This window comes from Pelophylax lessonae, assembly GCF_965119305.1.
Source record: "Pelophylax lessonae genome assembly, chromosome: 3".
In the NCBI taxonomy this organism is placed as follows: domain Eukaryota; kingdom Metazoa; phylum Chordata; class Amphibia; order Anura; family Ranidae; genus Pelophylax; species Pelophylax lessonae.
In genome coordinates this window covers 344,241,658-344,254,119 of record NC_138770.1, presented here as the reverse complement: position 1 = coordinate 344,254,119, position 12,462 = coordinate 344,241,658, and the positions used below count along the sequence as shown (strand labels likewise).

The 12,462-nt window shown below is 44.7% G+C and overlaps 1 protein-coding gene across 3 annotated transcripts in view; it reads right to left on the bottom strand.

The window, feature by feature from the left end:
- The window catches only part of FAM135A (family with sequence similarity 135 member A), a 212,906-nt gene that overhangs the window by 41,916 nt on the left and 158,528 nt on the right, over nt 1–12,462 (bottom strand). For all 3 annotated transcript variants that reach the window (XM_082249041.1, XM_082249040.1, XM_082249042.1), the window contains one exon: nt 2,897–3,051. In XM_082249041.1, coding sequence (XP_082105167.1) covers nt 2,897–3,051 — 155 coding nt within the window. The remainder of the gene's footprint in view (nt 1–2,896; nt 3,052–12,462) is intronic.

The window sequence follows — 12,462 nt, the reverse complement described above, 5'->3', positions numbered from 1 at the left end:
GGAAATTACTAATCTGAGAACCCACACAGATGAAGAAATTATCAATTAATCTGTATCTGTGAGAAAAAAAAGGGAGGTTCAATCGATCAAATAGATTGAAAAAGTTAAATTAATTAAAAGGAATTGGGGAAAAAGGTCCATAAAAGTCCAATAAACGGTGAACTGTGGCGATATTCTACTCCGTGAGTGGTTATTTAGTGGTGCTCCAATAGTTCAAGTGCCGGGTGTGGAGACCGTGCTCCCCTTTTATTCCCAATTTTTCCCGCACTCACCTGCAGGGGTAGCAAGCATATAGGACCAGGATCCACTATCCGGTCTTGGGGTGCTCACATATGCTGATCCTCCTGGTGTTATACTCTCGGAGCCATATAGAGCATGGATATCATATGCCAGAATGTGTTCATAGGGAAAATGTCCAGGGCATCATAGAGGAAAAAGGAGCCAGAGTAGAGCCGGAGTATAATATCGCCACAGTTCACAGTTTATTGGATTTTTATGGACCTTATTCCCAATTCCTTTTAATTAATTAACTTTTTCAATCTATTTGATCGATTGAACCTCCCTTTTTTTCTCACAGATACAGATTAATTGATAATTTCTTCATCTGTGTGGGTTCTCAGATTAGTAATTTCCGATTTAAGTTTATTGCACATATAAGCACTTTTCCAGTTTATTTATTTGTCATATTATATTCTTTGTGATCGTTTTTATATCACATTGCACTTAGATTATTTTATTTTTTTTCACTACAGTAATTGCACTTTACCCCATTTCTTCATTATACTTGCACTTTTCACTCAGGAATAATTTAGAATATATTTTTCAACACAGGATTACACCCATTTTCGTTGGTTCACAGGTCAGATCCTCCAACTGGCCACTTTTATATAATTATTTTATTTAATTATTTTTATATAATCATTATTATACAACATATATATATATATATATATATATATATATATATATATATATATATATATATATATATATATATATATATATATATATATATATATATATATATTTTGTGGGGGCGTGTGCACTGTGTGTGTTTTATTGCACCATTTTGTTTGCACTACTTTGCACTTTAAATGTTTACATAAGATATACATGTATATTTATTGATTTGTGATTGTATTGATTGACCTATTGCACTTTACATCCATATATATTTTAGTCTGAGAACACCTTCTATATATTAGGTATTGGTTTTAATTTAATTTTTATCCTCCATATATTATAAAAAAAATTTTTAGGCAGCGCCAACTATCTCACTTCCTTTTTACGTTTTTAATATTGACTTCACAGTCTATATTTTAGGGGTAGGCAGCAGCCTTTTTAAATTATTTCTCCGTAGCGCGGATATTATTGCCTTTTGATAAAAATATGGTGTTTTTTTCAAAATTGTCGCTCTTTTTTTTTGTTTATAGCGCAAAATCTAAAAACCGCAGCGGTGATCAAATACCATCAAAAGAAAGCTCTAGTTGTGGGAAAAAAAGGACATCAATTGTATTTGGGTACAGCGTCGCCCGACTTCGCAATTGTTTTCATTAAAGTAACGCAGTGCCGAATCACAAAAAATAGCCTGGTCATTAAGGGGGCAAAACCTTCCGGAGCTGAAGTGGCTAAGGAACAAAAAGAATTTAAATTGGCAATACCATTATATTTACTGTTGAAATTAACCCATGCGTTCTACGCCAACCTAGGATATGTGTGGGTCTTAATAATGACATGATGTGCAGAAAATATAATAGTGATCAAGTAACACGATCTTTCAGGTGTAAAGCAGACAGTGGAGGCCTCCTCCAATATACAGTGAAAAGAAAAAAGTCCAATCTGCAGCACCTTGTATTTTTATTAAGTCAAAAATTTTATTCAAAATAACAGCAGTTTTGTATCTGTTAGGACCCTGTCTGGTATGATAAGCAGGAAATTTAAATTCAATCATATTCATTATATAGCAAATCTCTCACAGACTGAAAATTAGCAACACCCGATTTCTGATTTCTTTCAGTTTTAAATTTAAGTGGAGAAAACAAGTAGCTGCATTGTGCATAACGAATTTGATATTGAACCCCAGAACACACAGCTTTTTTTTCATTCAACCCAGCGGGTTGAGGAGCTTGCTGTACTTGCTATGCTATGTTAGTACAGTCTCCCCACACACTACTGTGTTCTGACAGGGGGACTGACCCCCCGCCAGAACACACCAGTCAGTGGTAGCAGCTTGACGTTCGGCCAGTTTCTGTCATACAGGCTGCTGATACCGGACGATATTTGGCCCATGTGTACCAGGCTTTCTGTCATTTTTCTAGTATCTAGAGCCACTCTAGTTTAAGAGTGAAACATGTTATCAGTAGTTTAGAAAAACACCCTAGTGCAAGAAATCCAAGAGCGCTATAACAAGCTATTAGTTGCTCAAAGGGCATCTGTATACTGCTCAAGTTCAGTAAATTTATGTATCAATAGGCAGCTGCAGATAGACTGGGACTGATAGAAAACCTTGTACAATCACTACAGTTATCCCAGAGATACTCTAGCACTTGAATTAACTATATAATGCATATGGCAGCCTCCTCAACCTGTCTACACAGGCATAAACTGCTTGGCCAAATGTTTATGTTAATAACATTATTATTTGTTATGACAAGTGTGGCAAAGGGCAGAAAATAGGTTCTCTGTATCGGACTGCCTTTCTGAAGTTTATAAGCCATTTTAGTCTGCAGTGTCTACCAAAAATTGAAATCCCTTTTATAATAGATGCACCATTTAATTAATTATTTCTTGTTAAAGAAATGATTTTAATTAAAAAAAAAAAAAAACACACAGGACTAGACATTTAATATAAAAAATAGAAGTACAGTTTGTGTACTTTTATTTCATCTGTACTTACCTTCTGTAATGTAATCTAAATATCGATCTTCAAAAATAATAGGCAGTGAGTTAAAGTCCCCATCCAGCTCACTGCACTCTAGAGGGAGGGGAGGAAGAGAACTGAAGTAGGAGGAATTCTTTATTGCTGTTGACATCTGAAGGTGGCTTTGGGCACTGTGGGAGCCAAAAACAAGAGCCATGTTTAAAAAAAAAAAAAAAAAAAAATTTGGCCTTTGATCTCAAATAAGTCTATAAAATGATCACCAAAGTAGGGCACCAATACTAATGTGGGAATAAACATCCCATCTTGCACATCATATTTCATGTAATAACTTTAGGGTGAGGTATGGAATAATAGGGTTTAAAAAAAAAAAAAAAAAATTACAATTACACAGACCTTCATACCTGGATGATAAATGGTAGTACAAACTCAATTTCAAGCCCAGGATGAGGTACAGCACCTCCTTACATGCCACAGTGCAATGCTTATATTTGTGAACTTAGCAGCAGCCGCAACTTTGGCTTCAACCAAGATTAGCATGTGTTTTAGCCCCCGTTCACACTAAGGCGACCTGTGAGGCGACCTGGTCCTGGTCGCCTCACAGGTCGCCTCCCATAGGGAAGCTGCGGACCCGTTTTAATAGGAGCGACACAAGTCACTCCGACTTAGAAAAAGGGTCCGGAGATTCTTTGGGGCGACCAGGAGGCGACCGCCATAGACTTCAATGTTATGAAGTCCGTGGCGGCCGCTCCGAGGTCGCGGCGCGGTGCGAAGTAGCGTCGCCCCTATGTGAACGGGGGCTTATAGGTTCTGTGATTTTTTTTTGACTTACATTTGTTGTTTATAGGTGTAAACATCGGTTTTCTTGTGGGAACCTCGCTCAAAGAAATGCCTTTGGAACAAGATTTGCACATGGCTAGTTGTCTTCAAATACAGTGGGGAAATAACTGGATTTTTGACTTACCGTAAAATCCTTTTCTCTTAAGTTCATTGACGGACGCAGTTCTCTCTGATTCATATCAGTAGGGGTAATACTGCCCCCTACAGGAGTAGGATACTAGGCAGAAAAAAGTTCTGGCTACGTCTATGGGCAGTCCCGGAGGGTACACCCTCTCTCTTCCTGCATAGGATGCCAGTTTTTAATCTGCCTAGTCAGGAGTAAGGACCTAGTTCCTTGCTGGGATCTTTGGTCCTGGCATAGAAGTAATTTTTTTATGTAGATTTTTTTTAGCTAGTCTTTTTCTCCAGATCGTTTCTCCTGTGAGATCGGATTTTGGGGTGGACGGACCCTCACACACCAGGGTTCCCTCTGTCCTGTTGTGACCCCCCTCCTCTCCACCACCTCCTCCCATGTGGGGGATTGTTTGTGCCTACCTGAGGCGGGGGCCTAGTGTGCAGGCCACATGGGGGGCCGGGGGAGTGCGCTGTCCGCTGCGCTCGACCGATCCTGCAGGGGGGACCCTTGGTGGGGTTTTCTGCTGTGGATGGGCGTTTGGGGGGTCCCCCTGTGGGCCCCGATTACTGCTATTCCCGAGGCCGCCATTTTGTTGTGGCCTCTGTCTGCTTCTATGAGAGCGGCCACCCGTTTTCGGACATTTTGCGGTAGATTTTTTTGCTGTAGAGGCCGGTGGGAGTGCCTGGAGGACAGTGTGTCATGAGGGTGGTTTCTCCCTCTCTGTGGGGGTCTGTTAGCGCGCGCCTGACCTCTGGGGGTGCTGTAGCGCTGTGGGGACGCTTTGAAAAAAAAAAAAAAGGAATTTGTCTTTTTTTTTTTTTAAAGTTGCTGGCGGGTTCCTCAGGTTCAGTATGGACCCTGCAGGCAATATGTTCCCACCTGACCCCCTCACCGAGGCCGCAGGGCCTCCCAGATCTCCACTGTCTGTCGATTCCTTTTCGGCAGTTCGGGAAGCATTTGGGCCCGGGTGAAGTTGGTAGATGCGCTGAGACGTTTCTCCGCCTACCCCTGCCTCATCTGATGTCTCAGAGTCGGAGTCTGGCTCAGCCGCCGCAGACGTGGAGCCCCCCTGCCGGGGCTATTACCTTGCAGCCTGTCTCGTCGGATGATGAAGATGACATTTCTACCTCCCCTGCCGCTCAGGCGCTGGTGGATGCACTGGCTGTTTCGGTGCGTGACACCCTGCAATTTGGCTTCAAATACAGTGGGGAAATAGATATTTTTGTTGTCTATATGGGCAATGTACACATTTCTAGCTTTTGTTCTACAGCAGCTTTTTTGAACATTGCACCCAAAGTAACATCAATAAGGATTAAAGGAGTTGTAAAGTCAGGAGGTTATTTATCTTAATTCAATCTATGCATTAAAAAAAAAAAAATGCCTTCTGTGTGAAGCACCCTTTCCAGCACTCCCTAATACTTACCTGAGTCCCATCTCTGTACACAAGTTCCTCAGCTGTCTGGGACTCTCCTTCCTGATTGGCTGAGACACTCCTGCAGTTCCCACGGCTGTCAAAGTCAGTTAGCCAATCAGGAGAAAGATGGGGCGGGGTTGAACCGCAGTTCCATGTCTGAATGGACACAGGGAGTGGCACCTCGACTTGAGTGCCCCCCATAGCAAACTGCTTGCTGTGGGGGCACTCGACAGGCAGGAGGGGCTAGGAGCAGTAAAGCGGGACCCGAGGAGAGGGTGATCCAGGCTCCCCTGTGCAAAACCACTGCGCAGAGGAGGCAGGTATAACATTTTATTTAAAAAAAAAAAAAAAAAAAGATCAATCACTTGAGCAACAGCGTGATCTTTTGACATATTTGACTCATGGTATGTATGGTGCTTTAGTGCCATCTAGAGTTTTGGAGCTGGAAAATGCTTCTCTCATAGAAAATAAATTAGAAGGGAAGAGGTAGAAAGGGATACACCTATGTAGGAATAGCAACCCAAACTTTCTAAATAAAAGGTTTGCAGCACAAGCCAAAAGCACGACTCCACAAGAACAGGAAAGGGCTCTTATAAAAGGAAGCTCCACAAGATCAAGGAAAACTCTGCCAGAGGGGATAACACTAGAAGCCACACTATAACATAAAGAGCAAGAACCCATTTTCCTGCAAATTTTTGAGATGCCTTGAGTCCTGTTTGCTATGGAAATGGTGGACCTAGCTATAATGCAAGCCAAGTCGTTTTTTATTTTTGTATTTTAGTGTATGCCTTTAGCATACAGACTATTGTCAATGCTCATTAGCTAGAAAGGCTAGATAGTGTGTGCACATGTGTTGTATGCATGTATATGCCATTATGTTCTGTAAGGTTTCCCTACAACTGAAAGTAGTTTGCATATGCAACATTCTTGATTAATAAATGTATAATAATTACTACAGGGCCCTCTAATACCCTGCTCTACCGCAAAGTAGCCAATACAAGCATGTAGTGCGCAACCTGGTTTAGTTGTCATGTAGGAGACAAATTAGAATCCAATTCACTTGTCTTTTTTTCTTACAGTAAAAATCAGTTCCATCTAGCAGTTCCATGCATTTCTTTGTGACTAGTTCACCTATATGTGCTGCAGCTTTCTGCTTTTTAAAGCAGAGCTCTACCCAAAAGGAGAAGCTCTGCTTCCCCCTCCAGTGCCACATTTGGCATGTTTGGGGGGAGCGGATACCTGGTTTTGACAAGATACCCGCTCCCACACCCAGGTGATCTCGATGTGGCGAGACCGTCAAGGAGTTTGCCCCCTCCTTCCTCCACCACCGGGCCATTCACAAAGCACTGCATGCCTCACGCATGCACAGTAGGGAACCGGCTGTGAGGCCAAAAGGCTTCACAGTCGGTTTACATTACAAGTACTGTAGCACCCAAGAGACGGTTGAAAAATCGGTTGGGGTGAAGACAACGTGGGATCCCTGGACAGGTAAGTGTTCTAATATTAAAAGTCAGCAGCTACAGTATTTGTAGTTTTTCTGAAGGAGCCTGGAGCTCCTCTTTAAATAACAAGAAAAGATGCATGTTTGTGTATTTAGACAAGGTAAGCAAAGCACATTAAAATGAGCGGTATCAGGCAGTTTTGTGCAAAATGAAAGAGGACATTTTTAAAATAAAATACATTACCAACAGTGCGCTTTTTAAGGCAGAAAAGACTTGATTTTTCTCTCATATAAATGTTTGTTTTTTTTTTTGTCTGCTTGTAACTTTTGCTGGATTATCCAATTTCGACACACTATGGGCAGGTGCCAGGACAAAGTAACTCCCATGCATATGTATGAAGTTTACGTCAGCCCTTGTCGGGCAATTGAAAAGCTTAAAATCTGGAAGACGACTGGGTAAAGTTAGCTGCAATGGCGACAGAGTGACAATGGGGAGCACAGACTTTGCATCACTGGATGAGGGTTCTGTGGGATATACAGTAAGTGTGCAAATATGCTGTGCATACTTGCACATTATAGTGAGAGCTCTGGGGGTCTCTATAGTTTCACTTTAATGCATCTTCACTATTAAGAATTTGTGCTCTCTATGTTTCTACCTGACTTTGCAAGATGCAAAAAAAAGGCATGCCCATAAATGTAAGAAAAAAAAACACCCATAAACAGGATGAAGGATGAATGCGCTTATTTGGTAGGATCCACTGGTACACGTATAAAAGTACAGACAGGGACTGGCAAAATATTTTTGACAGGTCCTATTTTTACCATGCACAAGTTACCCTGGAGTTTGAAAAAAAAAAATTGCAGGCTAAAAAAGCCAGTCTGCATAGCTAAAAGCTCAACAGAAGCAAAAGGAGGTATGAGGACTATTGGTTTTGCTGACGAGGCCAGGATTATATCATTAGTGGGGGCAGACAGTATTAACAACCACCTTAAAACACTGCAATGCACAGATGCAATTTCATGAATGCATGTGAAAAATAGCACTTCATTGAAAAATGCTGTACACCTTTTGCACGTTAATATACAGTGCATGGGGGGGCGTGGCTGCTGCGTAGCTGTATGGACGTGTGAGCTCGTCGCTCCGCCAACACAGGGACAACTATCCAGCAACATCGGCGTTCTAACTCCTCCGATTGCCTTACCAAGACCCTCATCGGCTTCACATCACCCTCCTACGTCCATCGATATGGCTAGGAAGAAGGACGGCGGGCAACCCCGTCAACTTCAACACTTCTTTATGCCCCATGGCCAGCAGCGGAGCCAAGATGGCGCCGGCAGCAGTTCCCCGGCCTCCTCGAGCGTGACCTCTCCGGCGCATCCCAGCCCTACTCCTCAGCAATGCCAGAAGGCAGGCCAGCCCCGGTCTCCCACGGCCTCAACACCGCTCACAGGGAGCCCGGCGAAGAGCAGACCACGGCCTAAAAGAGGACTCGCCTTCTGGGGAGGTAAGCCATGAGGAGGTTTCCTCTCTGAATTCCACTAGAGAGCTTGCTTTTAATATTGACTCCTTCCCTGTCAGTGACCGGCCGGTCTCGGAAGTGAAGCTGAGGGACATGATGATGTCCCTAAGGGCCTCCATGCACGCTGATTTCATGGCCTGTGTAAAATCATTTAAAGGGGAGGTCAAGGCCTTGGGAGGCCGCATGGACAAGGTGGAGGACAAAATGGGGGAATTTGCTGCATCCCATAACGAGTTAATTGACTCCCACTATAGTCATGAGGAAGAGATAGACAAACTGAAAAACAAAATTGCAGATATGGAGGACAGATCACGGCGTAACAACGTCAAAATTCGGGGGGTCCCCGAATCTATTCAGCCCACTGATCTCGAACGTTATGCCAGGGATCTGATCCATGCAGTCTTGCCATCTGCACCCTCTTCCGAGCTGGTGATTGATCGCATACATCGCCTCCATAAACCTTCCCACATCTCTGAAGACATCCCAAGGGATGTTATCATGAGGATTCATTTTTATCATATAAAAGACCGTCTGATGTCGGAGTTCTGCAAAATGGCTCCTGTTCCGGATAAGTATGCCAGGATCCAGCTGTTTGCTGACTTATCCCAACATACTCTCCAAAAACGGAGGAACCTCCAACCGCTTACTAAGGCGTTGAGGAATCATGCTATTGTTTATAAGTGGGGATTCCCGGTTAAACTGACTGTCACATACCACAATAAGGCCCACACTATCACATCTCTGCAAGCTGGGCTGGATCTGCTGCAGTCATGGGGAATTCTCCCTACTCCCGGAGCTGATCCCATTACACCGTCCACCAGGGTGTCCCCTCTCCCGGAAGAGTGGCACACGGTCGCATATGGGAAGAAGGGAAAGAAATCCTCCAAGGGAACACCGCCTCACGATACCAACACCTGAATGTCCCTGGGCATACGGCTGCTCAGGCCACTAGAACTTTCTCCCCCCCGCAATGTTATGCAGCATGGCTGCATTCAAGACCATTCTCATTTTTTTACTGACTGTTTCTTTGTTTATCCCTTCTGTTTTCTCTCCCTGTGAGTATTTCCCTACCCTCCACCAATGTGGTCAGCTCGTCATGTGGAAACCTGGACTGTCTCTACATCTGGAAACTCCCGGCAGACGTCACCCAGCTGTGTCCTCCTGTGCCACCGTGGATCTCCACCTTGAGGTCCGTTTGATGCATCTAGCTACAGGTACTCTTTCCCATCCATTCTCAGTAATATATGCCCATTAAAATAACAACATTTAATGTCCGGGGCCTGAACCACCCGGCCAAGAGGTCATCTCTGTGGTCTGAGGCATTGAAACTTCAGAGCGATGTTTTGTGTGTACAGGAAACCCACCTACATCAGTCTTCCGCCCCTACTGTAGCTCACAAGAACTTTCCGCACGTCTTCCAGGCATCTGCTTCTCAAAAACGGAAAGGAGTACTGATTGCGGTTAGAGACTCTGTGGCATTTTCATTAGTGGACCTTAAAACTGATCCCAATGGAAGGTATGTTATAGTTATCTGTGAGGTGAATAATATGCCACTGACGTTGATCAATGCATACTCCCCCAATACACATCAACTCCGCTTCTGGAGGAATATTTTACGTATGGCCTCCTCCCTGAGGCGAGGCTCTGTTGTGATCTGCGGGGACTTAAACATCACGTCTGACCCGCAAATTGATACCACCTCATCTCCCCGGCGTGCTCCTCCAGCCTTACAGCCTTTACTGCATTCTATGGACATGTATGATGCATGGAGGTGTCTACACCGGGGCGAAAGGGACTATTCTTACCATTCCCAAGGTCATAATTCATACTCCCGTATTGACATGATTTTGGTTGATAAACGCTTGCTCCAGATGACAGAGTCTGCAGAGATACACGCTATTACGTGGTCGGACCACGCCCCGGTCTCCGTAGTGTTGCGCGAGTCCGGGGCACCTGGCCCTGCGTATCTATGTAGAGCCAACAGCCAAGTTTTGGAATCTCCACACCATGCCGAATATATTGCTAAATGTTTAAAAGAGTATTTTTGTGACAATGCTGGCTCTGTGGCGAACCATGCGACTGTGTGGTGCGCTCACAAAGCTTTCATAAGAGGTATTCTTATACAGCTTTGTTCTAGGCTCAAGAGGCAGAGGAGTCAGCAACTCGACAACATTCTGGACGAGATCAAAAAATTAGAACCTTTGAATAAGGTTTCCCCCTCTCAACCGCTAGCCCAAAAGCTCTCCCGCCTCAGGTTAGATCTCCGACAACTATTAATTGCCAATCAAGATAAACTCTTCAGGGCTTTTAAACTCTCCCACTATTCACAGGGCAACAGGGCGGGCAAGGTGCTGGCCAACCGCTTAAAAGCGAAACGGGTCAGTAGCAAAATCGCACACCTGCTTGATCCGGTTACCAAGGCAAAAATAATGGACCCTCAGGCTATCGCTGACTCTTTTGCGAGCTATTACAGCTCTTTATATAATTTAAAGGATGATCCTTCCACCCCGCAACCTACGGATCAGTCCATTTCGGACTTTCTGTCCTCCATAAACCTGCCCCGCCTTTCTCCCGATCAACTTCGGGCTCTGAACGCTCCGATTTCACCCCTTGAAATTACGAAAGCTATCCGTACGTTGCCGAGTGGGAAATCACCAGGCCCCGATGATTTGCCCAACCTCTATTACAAGTTATTTAGTGATGTGCTCAGTCCGCACCTATCGCTGGTGTTCGAGAATGCTGTCTCCTCTGCCTCCCTACCACAAGAAATGTTGCAGGCTTACATTGTGACATTGCCCAAACCGGTGAAGGAACCTACATCCCCCCCGAATTTCAGGCCGATTTCCCTCCTGAACACAGATGTGAAACTGTATGCAAAGGTTGTTGCGCTGAGGCTGCACCCTGTCCTGCCTGACCTGGTCCGAGCGGACCAGGCTGGGTTAGTGCGGGGCCGCCAGACCTCGGACGCAACAAGAAGGGTGATTGGCCTCATTGAAAAAGCAAACTCTGGTCGGATGCCTTCTCTGCTGCTGTCCTTGGATGCGGAGAAGGCATTCGACCGAGTGCATTGGGCGTACATGTCTCAGGTCTTGCTGAAGTTCGGCTTTCAGGGCCCCATCACTTCGGCAATTCTTGCACTGTATTCAAATCCATCTGCTAGGGTCTACACCTCCAGTATGCTGTCTCAGCCTTTTTCCATAACGAATGGTACTAGACAGGGGTGTCCGTTGTCCCCATCAATTTTTAATTTGTTAATTGAGCCACTAGCGGAAGCAGTTAGATCCTCAAACAGCATAAGCGGCATACGAATAGGCTCCAGACATCATGTGGTGAACTTATTCGCAGATGATGTCATAATATTTCTAACGGATCCTGTACGATCCCTGGCCGCAACTCACGACTTATTGCAAAGATTTAGTTTGGTGTCATACGATAAGGTGAATTTTGCAAAATCGCTTATTTTACCGATAGCTATACCACCGAAGCAATGCAGTTCCCTGGCCGCACAATACCCGTATACGTGGAAAACACATAGCATTCCTTATTTGGGTATCCAACTAACCCCGAAACCTTCTCAATTAGTTGAGGCCAACCTACCGCCCTTGATAACTAGAATAGCTGCCGAGGGTGCGCGAATTTCAAAAACAGAACTTACTTGGTCAGGACGTCTTGCATCATTTAAGATGCTCCTCCTACCACAAATCCTTTATATCTTTAGAACGTTAGTGGTCCCCATCCCGCGTAAATTTCTTACACAACTGCAGGCTGCCCTGAAGGGTCTGGTGTGGAGGGGGAAACGTCCTAGGAGTAAGCATGCTCTCTTGGTTAGGCATTGGTCGGCGGGAGGAATGGGCATGGTAGATGTCAGGGATTACTTATTGGCATCGCACCTGGCCCAATTACGTGCTTGGGTTTCCTCCGAACATGAGACTACATGGAGTGTTATGGAAACTGAGTTCTGTGCCTCTTCCTCCCTGCGATCGGTGCTTCTGGCCGATAGGTGGCGCCCCATGCCACTGAAGGACAAGCCGTTGTCGATTCAGGCTTCTCTCCTGGCTTAGAGGGAGTTTGCCTCGTCCACACTGGACCACTCTCTACTTGTAAAAGTGCCCATACCCATTCACGTCTTGGAACTAATTTTGCCCCACGTATCTCTTAAACATTGGGTGGCGAGGGGTATCTCCACGGTTGACAGCTTGCTGAACGGTACCACCTTAAAGCCGTTTTCCCAGCTGCAGACCACATATGGCCTTC